Source organism: Numenius arquata, chromosome Z (assembly GCF_964106895.1).
Source record: "Numenius arquata chromosome Z, bNumArq3.hap1.1, whole genome shotgun sequence".
NCBI lineage: Eukaryota > Metazoa > Chordata > Aves > Charadriiformes > Scolopacidae > Numenius > Numenius arquata.
In genome coordinates, this window is record NC_133616.1 from 41,066,162 (window position 1) to 41,084,084 (window position 17,923).

Below are 17,923 nucleotides of genomic sequence, written 5' to 3' on the forward strand. Positions count from 1 at the left end.
CATCTGAATCATAAACTAATAAAAAAAGCTAACCTGCAAGTTACTGTGAAGAGTTTATAACCACCCGGATAATGAAGGATAGCACAGCCCAGAAGCCAATACTGAATTGCAATATAGACACTACTAAGTCCCAGTATAGCAAAATAACAAAGTTATGGACAAGCTACATGACTTTTAGCCCCATCCCTCTTCAACACGAAAAAAACCCCACCAAATTTATATTTTAATGTTTCATAAGACTAATTATACCAAAGGCAGCCTTCAGCAACATAAACATTTTCTGCACGTTTTCTCTTACTCACAAAAAAATTCATGCAGCTATTATTTAATTCTCCTCCAAATCCTTCGTCCCTTTATCTTTGTGGTAATTAATTAAACAAAAAAACCACAAAAAACAAAAACCAGAGGGTGTGGGGGGCAGGGGAAGAGGTTACAGCAACTTACGACTGTCCTCCTCTTTCTGATATGTGAGCTCATCCTCCCATGTTCACTCTCCCTTCTCCTCCCTCCCTCAGCTGCCACTGCAGAGAAGCCCAGCAACACCACCAGGGGCGAGTACCGAGATAACGGTACCTGGCCTTGCAGTCAAAACGTACCCTTCAGTCAGCCCTAGTTGCCAGAGAGGGGCCTGGCAGGAAGGTCTTTGGGGCCCCAGGCTGCCATTCCGGGGTCTCTCACAAAAGCCTTGCCAAGAGGTTGCGCCTGGCTTCTCATCGCTGCCCCGACCTGCTCCTGACAGCACCCTAAAAGGTTTCAGCTGTGTCAAACTGCAGTCTTTCTCTCACCCAGAAACAGTTTCTACAGAATCTAACGTGAAAACCACAAAGTTATACCCCTCGCTGACACTGTAGTTATGCTGCCTCCTAACTCTACAGGTTTTTTCTTTTTTCTTTTTTTTTTTTTAAATAAAGTCACCAACCTTTTCCAGTTAATAACAGAGAAATGGGTCTTTAAAAAAAAAAAAAAAGAAGATTATGCAGTGTTTCCAAAAACACTAACAGAAAGGAAGAGTGTGTAGAGGTTTACCTGCAACTTGTTTGTGGAGTACAAGAATAAAAAGTTGCAAAATAGGAGGGAGGTGGCACAGGTGGGACAAAATCATCAGGATCCAAAACATGGTCTTGGTCTTCAATCTGAGATTCATCCTAATCAAACGAAACTTCTGTTAAAAACCTTCTGAGATATAAAAAAATTGCTGAAATGTGTAATCTAATAATACTGTTAGAGCCGCTGTTTCTAGCGGGCAACGCCTTGCGCTCACTTACTATGCAGGATCTTCTTGTTGCAAAAATCTGTAAGTAATGCAGGGCGGCCGCTACCAAGCAAACTGTGGTGGTGAGAGCATTCAGGGCACAAAGAGCAAAGAGAACTTTCTGAAGAACATGAAGATCATGGGAATTAAAAGATTAAATCAAGGTATTTGTAAATGTCAAAGTAATAATAAATAAAAAACTGAAACAAACTCAAACACAGAAAACACAAGGATGACCGTGACAATTACTTGTTAGAAACATCTGTGATGAAGTCTTCAGGACAGGTAATCGCCAAGATTGCAGTAATTTGCAAAAGCTTGTTTTGCCCTATTGTGTGTTCTCACAGGGAGATCCAGAAGGGTTCAATACCACTCAGATATAATTTATAGCCCATTGATTCATCCAAGAATTACAACCTTTCTTTTAACTTTTCCGTGGGAAATCCAGATGTGAGATAATCACCGTTAAAGAAATGTGAAAACACTTTTACATTGGAAGATGATGCTGTTTGGAAGTTATATTGTAGCAATCTGTAAGCCAAGGAAGGCTGAGAAGATCAAAAGACCAGTGAAGGCATCAAACCATTAGCAAAAATTTACACCATATTTACCCATGTCATCTTGTCCAAATTCAGCTGTAGATTTGGTTGCATAGAACACAGTAAGGACAAGAACTGCATATCGGATCAGCAATGCACTGACCAAAACCCAGACATGAGAAAAAAATACAAAACAACAAAAACCCACCAAAAAAACCTGTTACAGAACCCTAAAGAGCTTCTGACCAGTGTGGCAGACCAGAAAAATAACAGATTCTTTCAGAGTAAACACAGCAGCCACCTCAGCACTGCACTGTCACACAAGCGTGGACATCATAAAGCAGCCACATCGAGCAGTGTGCACAGGGTACCTTGAGAAGAAGGTGAGCAGCACCACAGGACTTCACGTGGTATAGCCTCAGCGCAGTCTCTTCTTCTGTGCACTTAGTGAGATGCAATTCTTCACAGCAGAAACAAATCTTGTTTTCACCCATATCCACCTTTAAAAACACAAAACTCCACTTTTTAATCAATTAGCTGTTTTACGCGACATTTTAACCTGCATAATATAGAGCCCATGTGTTATACCTCTGACGACAAAGCACATTGGAAATACAGGCTCATAAAATGAAATTTGTACAGTTTGGTATGCCAGCGATTCATGCATTATAAAGCTATATTATGCATACTTCTTATTTGAAAGCAAGTATTACTGATACTCTCAAGACATTTAAATACAACTCAGTTGTAATAAAAGCTGCGTGGATTACTAAGCAAGTTTAGTATCCGTGCTCCTTCAAACGCATAGCAGCCTGGAAACTCTTTCTTTGACTGATGCGTAAGCCGCTGTCTATGGAGCGTACACGTTTTCTCCGATTCATGAGTGTATTTTGTATCTCTAAGGATGGAATGAAACCCACAACTGTAATTTCCACCCAGCCAAATCAGTAAGAGTTACATCTGTTCACCACGATTGTTTGTAATCTTCAAATTAAAGTTGTCATCTTAGTTTTCAAGTAGAAATTCAATGCTTCTGTATCTAGAGATAATTGGTTTCTTAGCTGCCACGCTCTCTAGAGTTGTAGCATCAAAGGTCTTCCACCTACATGAATCACTCTACAGAACAATTTATGACTTCGGGAACGCCTCTCGGCTGTACCCTATGATTCCAACCACAGAGGGCTCCAAAATTCCTGCAACATTTAACTATCTCACCTGAAATAACATTAACAGTTCTCAGTGCTGCTTCGGTACATTGATACTGGGTGAACCTAGATTGCCAAGTGCTTGTCGTTTTGGATTCTCACTGCAGTACACCACTGCCATGTTAAGGAACCAACAAATAGCTTTCTTGAAGCAATAAGTGACTGAAAGTAAATATTCAAAGATCTTTCTATTAACCCTTAAAGTCCTTCAAGCCTTTACACACGATCCTCTTTACCACCAAGTGATCCTGTATCCTTCAATTATTCCACAGCTTCTGGCTCATAAATAGACATTCTTCTACTTCTTATGACACCCATTTGAGAAAAGCCTTTTTCATTCTGTCCTTTCTTGTGCAGATTGCTTCTTCCTCAAGTAGAAGTGTTCTGAAAAGCTAGTATGATTAGATCTACTTTCATTTTTTCCTGACAGTTGTTGCTGTATGGTATCAAGTTGTCCTCACCAGGTGAGGCAAGCCAGGAGAAATAATACCATCCAGAGCTCATAATGACTGAGCTTTTTGTTAGGTAGCTCACCGGTGCTCACTCAGGCTTTTTCCAACAGTTGTTTGGGTTGGTGTCTTTTTTCACATTACTATAAAAATCCTTTATGCTAGTTCTTAAACAGCCATGATATTAAAATCAGTGTATAATGCAGGCAAGATGGATTTTCTGGAGATCTATTTGGCATTCTTTCCTACGTGGCCTCATAGAATTGTCTAAAAAGCCTTGTACCAAATCAGCTGTGTCTTCAGACCCTGAAGACAGAGACCAGCTCTCAATAAAGTCAAACAAAACCATTCCTGGGCTAAGTACCCTCTTCTAATGAGGAAGAAAATCTTTCAAAACGTATCCTTTTGGGGTCCTCAGCTTTAGGAGCTGAACACTTTATGAAGACTCCAACTCAAAAAAAACAAGTGTATAGGAACACAGACAAAAACACGGTTGTGGATTTCAGTGAGGCTGTCCACATTTTGAACTGAATCAAGGCCCTAAACTGAGAGTTTTCTTTTTTCTTCCACCACACTGTAGCTGCATTACTTGCATCTCTCCGTTAGCATATTTTGTGATCCCAGCACAGCAAGCTTACGTGGCATACCATGAAGAAACGTATGTAGATCAGTATGTCTGCTCACCAAATCACATCGGGGTACACTGGACACAAACTGAACGCCTTGACATCCTAATATAAATCCAGCCAGGTTCAGCAGAACACAGATGATAGACAGCAGAACAAACAGATTAGCCTGGAACAGCAAAACAAAGTTAACAACAATGGGAACAGGGTCACAAACCCAACTCAAGGATCCCACGGCAGTGCAAATCCCACTCCCAAACTGAAGCTGGGAACGGCAGTCCTTTTCTGTTCAAAACCACCCATGACTTCAGTGCCCCGGGTGTCTTAACCCAGTAGATGGTTACTCCAAACACCTTTGTCTTTTCTCGTTCCTTATCAGTTGTGCACCAATAAAACACATTCAACTACTGAAACGTACAGGCAGCTAAAGGTTTTTCTGGAGTGCAAAGTATGATTTGCAAGCCATCCGACTTCCACTGTATGCCGTATCCTTCCACCAAGTTCACCTCTCATTACACTTAGATCAGCAAGAAACCTGAAGAGGAAACATCTTGAGATGATATTCACTCTGCATGGAATTTCCAAAACTATTTTGCAGCACAAATAAATGAAAAATATTTGCCCCAGCACACTGAAGCCAGAGACACTTAAAGGGGCTTTGGTTATATGCTTTTATTTCTTCCTGAACACCTAAAACCAGAACACCTCCATTCATACATCGGACAGTATCTTCAGTCTTATAAACCATTTGAAAGACCTGCAGTGGCAACAGAGTAAAGTACTGGAAAAAGGACAAGCAGAGGATAAAATGAGGTCCTACTTTCACGTATGCCCTTATAATCTTCGATCTGTGCTTACGTGAGACTTGAGATACGGATTTTAAACACGTGTAAGAACCCTCTGTCCCACAAGACAGCCAACACAGCAGGGCACAAGCAATCCAGAAAGTTCTTGGAACGTGTTGATGACAACTTCCTTCTCCAAGTGGTACAGGAGCCAAGGAGGAGAGGAGCCATGCTGGACGTTGTCCTTACCAACAAGGAGGGGCATCCAGCTGTGTCCAGCTCTGGAGCCCTCAGCACGAGAAGAATGTAGACCTCTTGGAGTGGGTCCAGACGAGGGCCGTGAAGATGATCAGAGGGCTGGAGCACCTCTCCTATGAAGACAGGCTGAGAGAGTTGGGATTGTTCAGCCTGGAGAAGAGGAGGCTCTGGAGAGACCTCATAGCAGCCTTGCAGGATCTGAAGGGGGCCTACAAGAAAGCTGGAAAGCACTTTTTAGGAGGGCCCATAGCGACAGGACCAGAGGTAACGGTTTTAACTGGAAGAGAGTAGATTTGATTAGATACCAGGAAGAAGTTCTTCTTCAGTGTGAGGGTGGTGAGACACAGGAATCGGTTGCCCAGAGAAGTTGTGGATGCCCCATCCCTGGAAGTGTTCAAGCCCACGTTGGATGGGGCTTTGAGCAACCTGGTCTAGGGGGAGGTGTCCTTACCCATGGTGGCAGGGTTGGAACTAGATGATCTTTAAGGTCGCTTCCAACCATTTCATGATTCTATGAACGACCCTTCCTGTCCCAATTCATAAACATAAAATTTTTCTCTGCTTCCGGAGAGAGTAATATGGGTAAGACTACTACTTTAGAGACAAAGAGAATTAACAGTTTCCTCTCCTGACATGTTTAAATCTTAAGCACTCAATCCTACAAAGCAAGTATCAGGACTTTGTTATTAACAAGGATTCTTTTGGACATCAATCTGCTCACTCAGACTCCTTTGTATCAAAATGGTCTAAATTAAAAATGCAGGAGATGACAAAAAGCTGAGGAAGAGAAGGAAATCATGAGGGACACAGCCTCAGTTCCGCTCAATGGCTTTACTGCAGATCCAGCAACAAGGACTTCCTAAACATGTACAAAGCAATAGCTTTCCAAATTCATTTAGCTGATGTACCATGGTTAGCTACCTAGGAAGCTGGACCAAAAATAAATCAGAGCTGTTGCACAAATTATGATCCCGTTTACTGAGGTTCAGGAAAAAGTAATCACCCCTGAATGGACAGGAGCCAAAGACCATTACTGTGCAAGCTTTTCCTTAAATTACAACATCTCATTACTAGCAGGCTTTACAGAAGCTTGACCATGACATTATCACATAAGGTAGGTTTTAACCTCAAAAAAACCCCCAATAATCAAAGTAGCTATTAGTACTTCTCTGAAGAGGATTTGGACTATTTTGTATTCAACATACTGAGAACAATCAATATTAAGAGGAACAGTCTTTTCTCCTAGCTTTATAAATATCATAAAACCACAGATAAGAGGTTTTTAAGGTTACTAAGCACTTTAAGTGCCATTTGTTTTTCTGTACAAACACAGAATTTAATCTTTTTTTTTTTTTTTTTTTTTTTAATTCACTCCTTGGTCAGCACTCAAATGAAACAATACAACTTCTTAGGCTTTTATCTAGATTATCTCAGTTACCCTTTTGATTAAAACTACTGTAAGAAAAAGAAAATTGGGAGACATGGGTATTGCACGCAAGGAAAGCTTTTCATCTGTGTTCAACACAGGGCAAATAAAACTGGCTAATTTTAGTTGATAAAGTGAAATAGAAGCTCTTTCAACATAAAACATCCTTATAGTGCAAGTCTCAACAAACAGTATTAAGGAAAACAACAAGTGCACTTGTCTTCTTTCAAATGATGAAGAAATGGAGGTCCTGAGCAAAGAGGTTACTTGGTCAAAGTAATAGGTCGAGAAAGCAATAGGTCCCTCCACCTGCTGGCAAGTCTCTGCCTAATGCATCCCAGGACACCATTAGCCCCCTAGCATTTTGCCTTCTCATGGTCAGCCTGCTGTCCACCAGGATCCCCAGGCTCTTCTCTGCAGAGCTGCTTTCCAGCAAGTGGTTCCCCAGTGTGTACCGGTGCCTAGGACCATTTCCCTGCACAGGCAGGACGTTGCATTTCCTCTTGTTGCGCTTCATGAGGTTCCTCTCAGCCCGTTTCTCCAGCCTGTCGAGGTTTCTCTGAATCACAGAATCTTCTTGGTTGGAAGGGACCTTTGAGATCATGGAGTCCAACCAACAAAAAAAAATCAAAACAAAACAAAACAAACAAACAAAAAAACCAAACAAAAAACAAACCAACAACACAACACCTACAACCACACACCACACCCACCCACAAACAGATGCAAACCAACAATCTTGGGCACCAGAGCATGCCCTGAAGTACCATGTCTACATGTTTCTTAAATACCTTCAGGGATGGCAACTCCACCACCTCCCTGCGCAGGCTGTTCCAGTGCCTGACCACTCTCTCAGTAAAGTAATTCTTCCTAGTATCTAATCTAAACCTCCCTTGCCGCAGCTTCAGACCATTTCCTCTGGTCCTGTCATTCGCTTGGGAGAAGAGGCCAACACCCACCTCCCTACACCCTCCTGTCAGGTAGTTGTAGAGGGCAATGAGGTCTCCCCTCAGCCTCCTCCAAACTAAACATGCCCAGTTCCCTCAGCCTCTCCTCATGTGACTTGTTCTCTAGGCCCCTCACCAGCTTGGTGGCTCTCCTCTGGACACGCTCCAGCAGCTCAATGTCCTTCCTGTAGTGAGGGGCCCAGAACTGAACACAGCACTCCAGGTGAGGCCTCACCAGCGCCGAGTACAGAGGCACCATCACTTCCCTACTCCTGCTGGCCACGCTATTCCTAATACAGGCCAGGATGCCGTTGGCCTTCTTGGCCACCTGGGCACACTGCTGGCTCATGTTAAGCCGGCTGTCCACCAACACCCCCAGGTCCTTTTCTGCCGGGCAGCTCTCCAGCCGCTCTTCCCCAAGCCTGTAGCGTCGCCTGGGGTTGTTGTCACCGAAATGCAGGACCCCGCACTTGGCCTTATTAAACCTCATCCCATTGGCCTTGGCCAATCGACCCAGCCTGTCCAGGTCCCTCTGTAGAGCCTGCCGACCCTCAAGCAGATCAACACTCCCACCTAGCTTGGTGTCATCTGCAAACTTACTGAGGGTGCACTCAATCCCCTTATCCAGATCATCAGTGGCAACCTGCCGTGGATCAGCCACTCCTCCCAGTTTTGTATCACCTGTGAACTTGTTCAGAGTGCGCTCTGTCCCATTGCACAGACCACTCATTAAGCTATTAAGCAGGATTGGCCCCAGTATCCACCCCTTGGGCACAACACCGCTGACTGGCCTCTGGCTGGGCTTCCTGCCACTAATCACAACCCTCCGGGCCCCGTCATTCAGCCAGTTTTCAATCCATCTCACTGCCCGCTTATCTAACACCTACCCTGTCAGCTATTTTATAAGATAGATTCTCCTGCAGATGCAAAGTTAAACAACTTCTCCATCACTACTCACCTACAAGTAAAAAGAGGTGTTCCGCTTTACCCCAGTGAAAGAAGATCCCACTCAAAGGCAAGCCAGGAGAAAAGTACTCCTCAATTTAGAATAAACAGGCAAAGGCAAACATGCTATTTTAAAAGCCAAAACAGAGGTAACTAGTCTTAACTGCAGCGATAAAAATGGAAACCACTCAAATTATGGCCTTCGTTTGGCTCACAGCCCTCATCTTCTGAGCACTAGATACACGTGGACTGCGAACAGCTGCAAACAGAAAGTCTCGAGGAACATTTACATGTATTAAACTATAGGAAAGAAAAGTGCACGCTAATCTTAGAGTATTTGCTAATGTCTTGCATGGATGACCTCTTCCAGGTGAAAGATCATCATGCACTTTGAGGACTCAACGTTTACGCAGCAGCATAAACCTGCACAATAAGGCTGTGACCCTGTCATTCATTCTGCGTGGGCAGACTGCTTGCTGTCCTGCTGCCGATGCCATTGAAGCTAACAGCTAACGCAGAGCGGCATGGCTTTCACTTTAATATGCACGCATAGGACTGATGCTCAAGCAGGCACTTAAACGAAAGAAAAACATTTGCTCCACAATCATCGACTCTTATATCCGTTCACGTCCCACATATATACTTTATAAACAGCCTTCTAGGAAAAGGCAAGTCAATGCATTAATTTTCCATATACACAGCAGCAATAGCAGTAATTCAGCATCAACTACAGGACCTTACTAATTTTCTATCATTTGTGAGAGCTATTTATTGTACCATATGGGGACCCGTAACACAACTGTCAGCAAGAAAAGCCACACAGAAGTAAAAGACAAACCAATTCATTCAACAAAAAGGTCAGATAATTCAAATGCAGCATTAAGCCACCCCAAATGAAGGAGATAATAATGTTTTTACGCTGAAAAATATTTTAAAAAACCAAACCAAACAGAAGAGACCTGACTTTCACCCGATTATAAGGGCTAAAATCATAGTCCCATACTTAACGGCATATTTCTTTTGATTTACTTAGACTGACTTTAAAACCTTTGTATGAATACCATTTATTGACTTAATGGTGAGCCAAGATGTTAACATTGAGCTATTTTTCTTCTAAAATTCAGACAAACAGGCACTACCACAGTAATTCTCACCAAAGCCAAATGATTTTGCTTATTATGAAGCACAGGAATAGGGAGATTTTTTTTTTAGCAGTGTCAGGATCATGACAGCTTCTGTTCACAGTGCTTTATATTGTTACTAGCAGGGCTAAAATTTGAGACTGTCACTTCACTAGCGCCAGAACAAAGTATTTGGGTGTAAACATTACATTTTGGTTACATCTATGCAAATGAGTCAAGGTGTAGATACCAAGAAGGCACTAGCTAGCCCCAAAATTTTTTAAAGTTGCCGGGACATATATTTCTTCTGATAAACTTTTTGCTATTAAATTTAAGGTTTACTACAAATTTATTCTTCAAAAATTTTCAAGGTTTTAAATAAATACTTAAATTCCATGAACTTTTTGGTTTTCCACTGAAATCTGTGAATCACAGCTAAATCTCCTCTTGGGCAGCAGAACCCAAGCACCAAGCAGCCAGCAGAGATAAGCTTAACTTGAAGTCTTTGTTACAGTTGGTGAAGAAAAAAAACAAACAAACAAACAAAAAAAACCACACAAGGAGAAAGGCTCCTAAAAGGCACACGTTACAGGTGGCAACTAATTTGTACGTGACTAGAAAGGAAAGGATGCTTCACTAGCAGGCGGCTTCTGCATTCAGCAGAGCACGTACGGCTTCGGCAACACCAGGGAGCACAGCATAAACTTGCAGCGCGTTGGCTAGCCCAAACTGGTATACAAGTAAGGACAGAGGCCAATACAGCAAGCGTGGCCTATCGAAGATGTAACCTGCCCTCAATGCATACACAATCAAATGAAGAACGCTGAACTGACACACTTTCTGGAAGAATTTATGTTCCTTCAGTTAAAAATAAGATTCAGAGCCTTACGAGAGGAAGGAGTTCAGGAGCAGGGAGGAAGGAACCAGCTTCCGTTCAAGTAGAGAGCAACACTGAGCGCAGAACGGTTGACAGTCAATACCCAAACGACTTTGTGAGGGGAAAAAAGTTTCCCAATTAAATACATTCAGACAGGCATGCGCAGGAAGCAGCTGCTTCTCTGGAAGAAAAATCAGTTTCAGAGCGTAAGTGTTACAAGCTGACTTGCAAAGTCAATTGACAACTGATCCCCAGAACAGAAAAGCCTCAGCCAACTAAAAGCAAGGTAAGATTTCAGACCCAGGGCTTCCCAGCAGCTGTAGTGCTGAAGGCCAAGTCTCCTCTGCAAGAGTATCCCTCAAAAGATACGATTATAATTCGATTTTGCCTTGCAGGACCCCGTCTCTCGCACCTATTATTTACCCAGTATCTCCCCACGCTGTAATGTAGCCTGGGTGGCAAAAAATAGGAAATAAAATTGAGAGCCGTATTTGTTATCAGGTCTTATGACAGCCATCCCTCTTTAAGACTAGTTTTCTCTCACAGATGGTGCTACTGAAGGTCCACTACAGCTGCAACTAATGCGTTTCCCTTCCTTTCTCCCCTCCAGGCTAAAAACACGAACAACCAGAACGCAGCAGCTCTCTGCCTTCGACACCACATCCCATCCCCAGCTCCTTTTTTACAACATCCCAGCCCTGTTCTTTCCCCAAGCTCCAGCAGCACCAGAGCCTTGCCATCACAGGGAAAAAACAACAGTTGGTTTTCCCCACAACCAAGACCTCGGATTGAAGTGGCAGCCACCAGACAGCCTGGCCGTTCACAAAGAAACAAACCCAGGCAGTGAGAAATCATCACCTAAAGGGGGAAGATGGAGAGAAATGTTTTGTGAGCCAAGACACCACCTCTAGCTGGAGGAGCTAGACTGCTGCCACGCAAAGGACCTGCAAGCAAATGGGTGTACTCCAGCAGGTTTCAGAGATAAAAATCCTGAAATCCTGAATCAGAGTTGCAAACGGTTTTCTTTTAGAAAGAGTTAGTATTTTTAAAGGGAGCAAAGATAAACATAAACTGCATTGTAAAATTCCTTGTCAGTACTGCAAACCGACAATCAAAACAAAAGATAAGGTAATACAGGAACTCACAAGGAAGTGCATTACCATGTCCTTAAGCTTAAAACCTACCACAAACTGCTCTGAAAACCAGCACCTCCTTGTGAACAAATCCCATGGCAGTCAGTCACCACAATTCTGTTCAAAACTCATCTCTGGGAAGGAGGGAGGGCTAAATGATGGAGCTCAACCATCTACCCTTAATTACAGCCTAACTGCTACATCTGAGAGCTCTTAGTACACACCAGGATGAAAATCTAGACATAATTATCCCATTTTAGCTGAAAACAAAACTATTTTGGGGGGTTTCGACGCATATGAAGAATTCCGGCGGGTCTTTGTACAATTTGAAGAAATTATGAAACTGAACCGAGTGACTAAAAACAGCTCTGCATAAGAAGAAACGTGAGAAGAGGCCCTTCCTTATGAACAAGAGAGCATCTTGTTGATTGGGCCATAACTAGATATGAAAAAGAATAACGAGCACTTAATTCCACAAACTTTGCACTTTAACTGTTGAACACAGTCCGAAGCCTCTGCGTAAGGACATCTAAACGCTGACATAAGCTGCTGCAACATAAAAAATGGTAATTAGTATCACTCCTCAGAGATTTCTGGCATGGCTCTAGCCCAGGTACCCAACACGCTAAACAGCTGGGTTCAACAGCAATCTTATAAAGCCACCTTCACGTGCCATCAATCCTTTCCACAACGCTCACTTGCTGCCTAAAGGCATTTCTACACCTGGCACCTGCTTGGTCAGGGAGAGAGCTGTGCAACCTCTTCTTCCTCCACAGCAGGGAGGTGGCTCTGTGCAGGCAAGGGGAAAAGGGATTCGGTCCAAAAGCCAGAAGAGAGGAATGCATTAGAAGCGTATTTACAAGAAATAAGTGCAAAGGACCTTGCACGAGGAGGAAAAAGGGGATGGCAGTCACAGCTGGAAAAAGGGATATGTTTGAGCTCCAAATGCATTTTATAGTTTTAGTTACGAATGTCCTAACTCTAACCCACAGCTGTGTAAGAAGTTTCATTGCTTAGCTATTTAGGAAACTTGCTTTTACAACTCTTACAACTCCTCTTAACTCCCAAGAGAAAACGTTCAACTTACTACACGGTAGATATAGTAGACATTTAGCCCAAAATAAATACGCTCACAGAAACTAACAATATGTCCTTGATAGACTGTAGCTAGTTCAATGCATAATTTCCTTAGCCTCATGAAAAGTTTAATGCCAGTTTCCTTTTTTGCACACAGAACAGAATATTTCAGTTGGAAGGGACCTACAACGATCATCTAGTCCAACCGCCTGACCCCTTCAGGGCTGACCAAAAGTTAAAGCATATTATTAAGATGCTCTTAAATATTGGTAGGCTTGAGGCATCGATCACCTCCCTAGGAAGCCCGCTCCGGTATTTGACAAGCCTCTCAGGAAAGAAATGCTTCCCAATGTCAAGTCTGATTTAATCTGGCTTTCAAATACCAGACCTCTATAAAATACCTGCACTAATAAAAAATAAAAAATAATTTAAAAAAAAACAACAACAGGTTGATAGAATTGCATAATCATAGGATAACTGTGGCTGCAAGCAAGCTCAGGAAGACTCCGGTGTATCCTCCCACTCAAAGCAGGGTCAGCTATGAGACCATAGCAGGACTTGAAGCAGTCTTATCTCAGAAAACTTCCCCATCTGCTGCACAACATCCCTGGGCAATCTGCTCCAGCACTTGACCGTCCTAAAGATTATTTGATATAAATTAAAGGATCAGGAAGAGTTTAGCGCTTTTGCATTTAAGTAAAACTAGGAAGGGCCCATAAAGTTTATACAAGGGACAATGTGAAAGAGCTACAACAGACAAAAGGGAAGTACAGCAACAACATTCTGCAGAAACAGCACAGAACACAGGCAATACAGAAACAGGGAGCACCATGCAAGCCTCAGGCATTTTGAGACAGATGGCATTTACATTTATTTTCATGAAAATATAGTCCTTCCAGACGGAAGCCCCAGACACGGAGCTCCTCTTTCTATACACAGAACTGGCAAAAAAACTTGCTTTGCTCTGTCTGTGTTAACCCACGCACTACTGAGAAACAGCAACTCATCCACAGTTCACACATCTGATCCTTGGTACTCGTCACTGACGGACATGCAGATCCCCAACAAGTGCTGCATAAAAATAAAACAACTGCTTTGCCCTGGAAAAAGGGCCACGGAAATGACAGTAAGGCAAAAAGGCAAAAAAAAACCCCAAACACTCCCAAAACAAAAAACAAACCACCACCAAAAAAAGAAGCACACCAAACCAAAAACCACCTCAAAACCATTTTTTCAGATCCCAACTCTGACACTGGGAGCCACATAGCTTCAGATTTCACTCACAGTCAGCAACAGGTTACACACCCTGCACACCAATTCACTTCTCTCAGAGCAATGCAATGCCAACTGCATTTGAAACAGCAACACTGGATACTTACTGTAAGACAGCAATATACTTAGGTTAGCTCTCAAACCTGCTAACAGACACTAAAAGTACAACGGAGCTAAGCTTTAAAACCAACTCCCTTGTTTAAGCTTAAGCAGCGCTGCATCAGAGAGTTAAATTATTTATACTAAACCAGCACTTTCTTATAACTACAAACACACAAAAAGCACTCCGGAACAACATTAACATTTCCTCCAGACACAGTCCACTCTTGCCCTTAGTGGGAACTCCATCCGTGCAGGACAAAATATACTCTTTCATGGGCTTTGGCTCCTCTTTCAATAATTATGACTCTACAAATTAAGGAAAAAAAAAAGACAGTCAACAGTACAGCCTATTTTCTCAAGGAGATAGAAGTGCTTTACTTTTTTTTTACCGTTGAGTATTAAATCAGGATTATCTTCTGATACTTCCCCTACATCACGTTTTAATCTATACTTACCAAAAGCATCATCGGCCTCTTCCATGTTGTTAATCCCAAGATTCCGGATAAGATTACCTACAACACCAAAAAACACAGCATCACCAAGAAGAGAACAACTGTTTACAAAATGCCATTTACACGGTATTTATCACTGCTCTGACAAAAGGTACCTTGGAACACTACAACAATGCTGGGAAGATATGAAGATGCACTTTAAAGCAGAGAATAAGAACCTGTGCTGATGAGGCTCTTCACTCCTAAGAGCAACCTGTGAAATAACACAACGGAATTTTGCTCTGCTGTTTTCTGATTTTGTCCTCCCAGAAAAAGTGCATGAGGACAAGAAGTTACACCAGAAACACGGACCTCAACAACTACCTAAAAAATTACTTTCAGCCAACTCAGTACTTGTTTTCTGCAACACGGCTAAGCAAATCTAAAAAACGCCTACCTCCTCTCCACCCTCGGTCACCACTCCATCGCTTCATTAAGTGTCTGGGAGTGCCCATTCCTGCCTCTTCCCTGGTGCTGACTCTGTCCCTCTTCTGACCATTTTGGTGAACGAATTCACAGAGCACGAACCCTACCAAAAACGCTGAAGAGCACCAAAACCATCTCCCTGAACTGACTTGCTGTCTACTTGGAAGAATGCCGGCATCAGCATGAAGAAAGAAGAGTAAGTAAAAGCATCCCCTTCTGCAGCAGTAGTTGTCAGACCAAACTTGCTGAATCACAGAACTGAACCCATGACTCTTTACCTTAGAGGGCAAAACAACGAAGGAAGGAGAAAGCACTGCTGTAGAACTGAAGCAAACAGCATACCCAAATACTCTCGCTGCAAGGATAGGAACCCTATAAAGGGAAATCAGTTTTTCAGCAGGTCCCGCAAATAAGTGGATATACTTTCAACTTGAGGGACTTTGTGACTGAGCCAATTCACACCAAACTCCTACCCTAGACAGAAACAAGAAGACTAGAACAAACAGGAAGTCGCCCACTAGCATTTTTAATAAATCCCTTCTGAAGTGAACTTCATTCACTTGACATGATCAATCTGATTTAGCGTAACGTGCATTCTATGACTTGGCCAAAACACCTACCGATATCATCCCTGGTGTTGCAAAACCACATACATAACTCTGCCGTTTCATAACCAATTATTTTTTGAATTCTGGGAGTGCAAAATAGTCACATGATTTTATAACAAAGCACATCAATACTGATGTGAACTGCTGTTTTGCCTTAAGGACAACAAGAACCATTTCATTACGTATGTTAAAGCTTTAAGATAGACGAAGGGAAAGTCCTTCTCAAAATTGTCCTGATCTGCACTTAACCCGTGCATCACAACCAGCATGTTGCATCTAAAATGAAAAAATAAAACAGACACATCCTCAATTCCAGCTCTTCATTGCCTCTACCTTTCCAGGTTGCTTCTGGCCTAAAATTTTCACTCATACTGCTACATCTGAAAGGCATTTTTGGTAACTTTCCCAACCGAATATATTATTGTTTCAGAGCTAGCATTAAAAAAACTAAACGCCCTTCTTCATTATTGAAGAAACTGAATACTTCTATTTTACACATGCAATTTTAAAACATTTTAAAAGCATAAGCATGGCTCTGTGTGCAGCATTTTAAGACAGTCCATAGCTGACATATATTTCTGTGTGCAGGACTCTAAGGAAGTCCACAGTACAAGAAAGTACGTAAGCAAGCACATATATTTAAACTTGCTTTAATCTAGGGAAAAGAAAAAAAAAAAAAAGATGGAAGATCACACGGGAGATACCAAACACACACATCTGGATGGTGTGGGTTTCCTCCCCTCCCCCTGCTGTAAAGGCTGTCTGTACTTTTGGAAGACCACGGCATTACCCACACGAATAGGAACTACTTGATCCCCAAACCGCAGATCATTCGGCACGTTTCCACAGGTTGCGAACAACACTGGAAACAGAATTGAAATATTTAAACCGAGGGACAGGCTGATGCTCTTCACACCAGCAGCAGGGGTAGAGCACGCCAGCCACAGAACGCGACTTGCTCATCGCCCAAGGGCCCACAAACCGGGAGCGACCCATCTGCCCATCTCCTATTCCTACTCACTTCTGCCTACCGCTGCCTAGCTTCTGCCATACCAACTATTACACGGTCTCTCTTTATAAAGCTACAGTTTAAAGCCGGGCTCAGCAGGAGACGGAATAACTCTTCTCTCCGTACTCTTTACAAAACTCTCGGAAGCCCACCCGTTTTTTTTCCCCCTGGGAACACCACGATTCTCTTCCTCTCTCATCAGAGTCACGGCGTACAAGGCACCAAACCGATATACAGCACCCCCGCACCCCACGACTTGAGAAGACCCCGTTTCTGAGCGCGTATAATAATTGGGCGGGCTCGTTCAGGCTGGAAAGACTTACCGAGGAGCCGGCCCATAAGGGACAGGCGTTCTTCACCTGCGGGGCGCCGCTCAGCGACAGCGCCCCGAAGTTCAGCGCCACCAGCGCGCAGCCCAGCACCATCTGCAGCAGCCCCAGCGACAGCAGCGGCCGGGCCGGCAGCGAGCCGGAGCCCGGGGCCGGGGCGGCGGGGCGCGGGTCGCGGGCTTGCGGCAGAGCGGGGCGGCAGCCGCGGGAGCGGAGGGGCGGCAGGGAGGGGGGGGCGTTGGGCAGCGAGCCCGCCGAGGCCGCCGTGCCGGCGGTGCCGGCTGCCGCCGCTGCTCGGCGAAGCGGAGCGAGCCCCGGGACGGGGCAGCAGGAGCCCGGCAGCACCACCGGCAGGGACATGGCGGGGGCGGCGGCTGCGGGCGCCGGGCCGGGCCGGGCGGGGCCGGTCCCTCCGCCGCCCCTGTGCCAGCCCACCCGGGCGCCGACTTCCTGTGGCGCTCGCCCTCGCCTCGCCTCGCCTCGCCGCTCCGTGCCGCTCCGCGGCGGGCCTGTCCGTAGCCTCTAGCTGGCCACCGGGGCCAGCGGCCGGCCGAGCCCCGCCGCCGCGCCCCGCCGGCGCCCCGGTCTGCGCACCCGTGACACACCCCGCACCCCCCCACCGCCGCTGCCGGGGCCACCGCCGCGACCGGCAGCGAGCCCGCCGCAAGGAGCCTCGCCTCAGCCCCGACCCTCGCCCCGCTGGCCCGCCGCCGGGCCCCGCTGGCTCCCAGCTCAAAGCCATCCCTCCCGTCCCGTCCCGTCCCGTCCCGTCCCGTCCCGTCCCGTCCCGCCATGGGTCTCCCTGCTGCCACATGGGCCCTTTTGTACCAGTCTTGGCGGGTTTTTCCCCTCCCCTGGCTAACGTGCTCCATGCCACCCCTCCTCCCTTGCCCTTTTTCCCTCTGGTCCCTGTTGTCACCCAGCAGCAGGCTTGACGTTTTAAAATAACTCTTCCCGGGAGGAGGCTGGGGGAAGCTACCGGGGATCGCATGTCGCGTTGCTGGCGCCCTTCCCAACCAGAGGAGAAGGTCTGGCAGACAAAACGA

The 17,923-nt window shown here is 44.7% G+C and overlaps 1 protein-coding gene across 1 annotated transcript; it reads right to left on the reverse strand.

Annotated features, from left to right (window-relative positions):
* Positions 1–1,022: 1,022 nt before the first annotated feature.
* Positions 1,023–17,237, reverse strand: LOC141477263 (endosomal transmembrane epsin interactor 1-like). The gene is made up of 6 exons (XM_074166357.1): positions 16,872–17,237; positions 14,470–14,526; positions 4,130–4,240; positions 2,163–2,291; positions 1,266–1,373; positions 1,023–1,145 (listed from the first exon to the last, which is right to left on the reverse strand). Exons 1-6 carry the CDS (start codon positions 17,235–17,237, stop codon positions 1,023–1,025), a joined length of 894 nt encoding a protein of 297 aa, XP_074022458.1.
* Positions 17,238–17,923: the final 686 nt, after the last annotated feature.

Coding starts and splice junctions, on each gene's coding strand:
- LOC141477263 (XM_074166357.1), bottom strand. CDS start 17,237: ATGTCCCTGCCGGTGGTGCTGCCGGGCTCCTGCTGCCCCGTCCCGGGG. Junction 14,527..16,871: donor CCTTATGGGCCGGCTCCTCG/GTAAGTCTTTCC, acceptor TTGGTGTTGTAG/GTAATCTTATCCGGAATCTT. Junction 1,374..2,162: donor CTGCTCACCTTCTTCTCAAG/GTACCCTGTGCA, acceptor CATGTTCTTCAG/AAAGTTCTCTTTGCTCTTTG.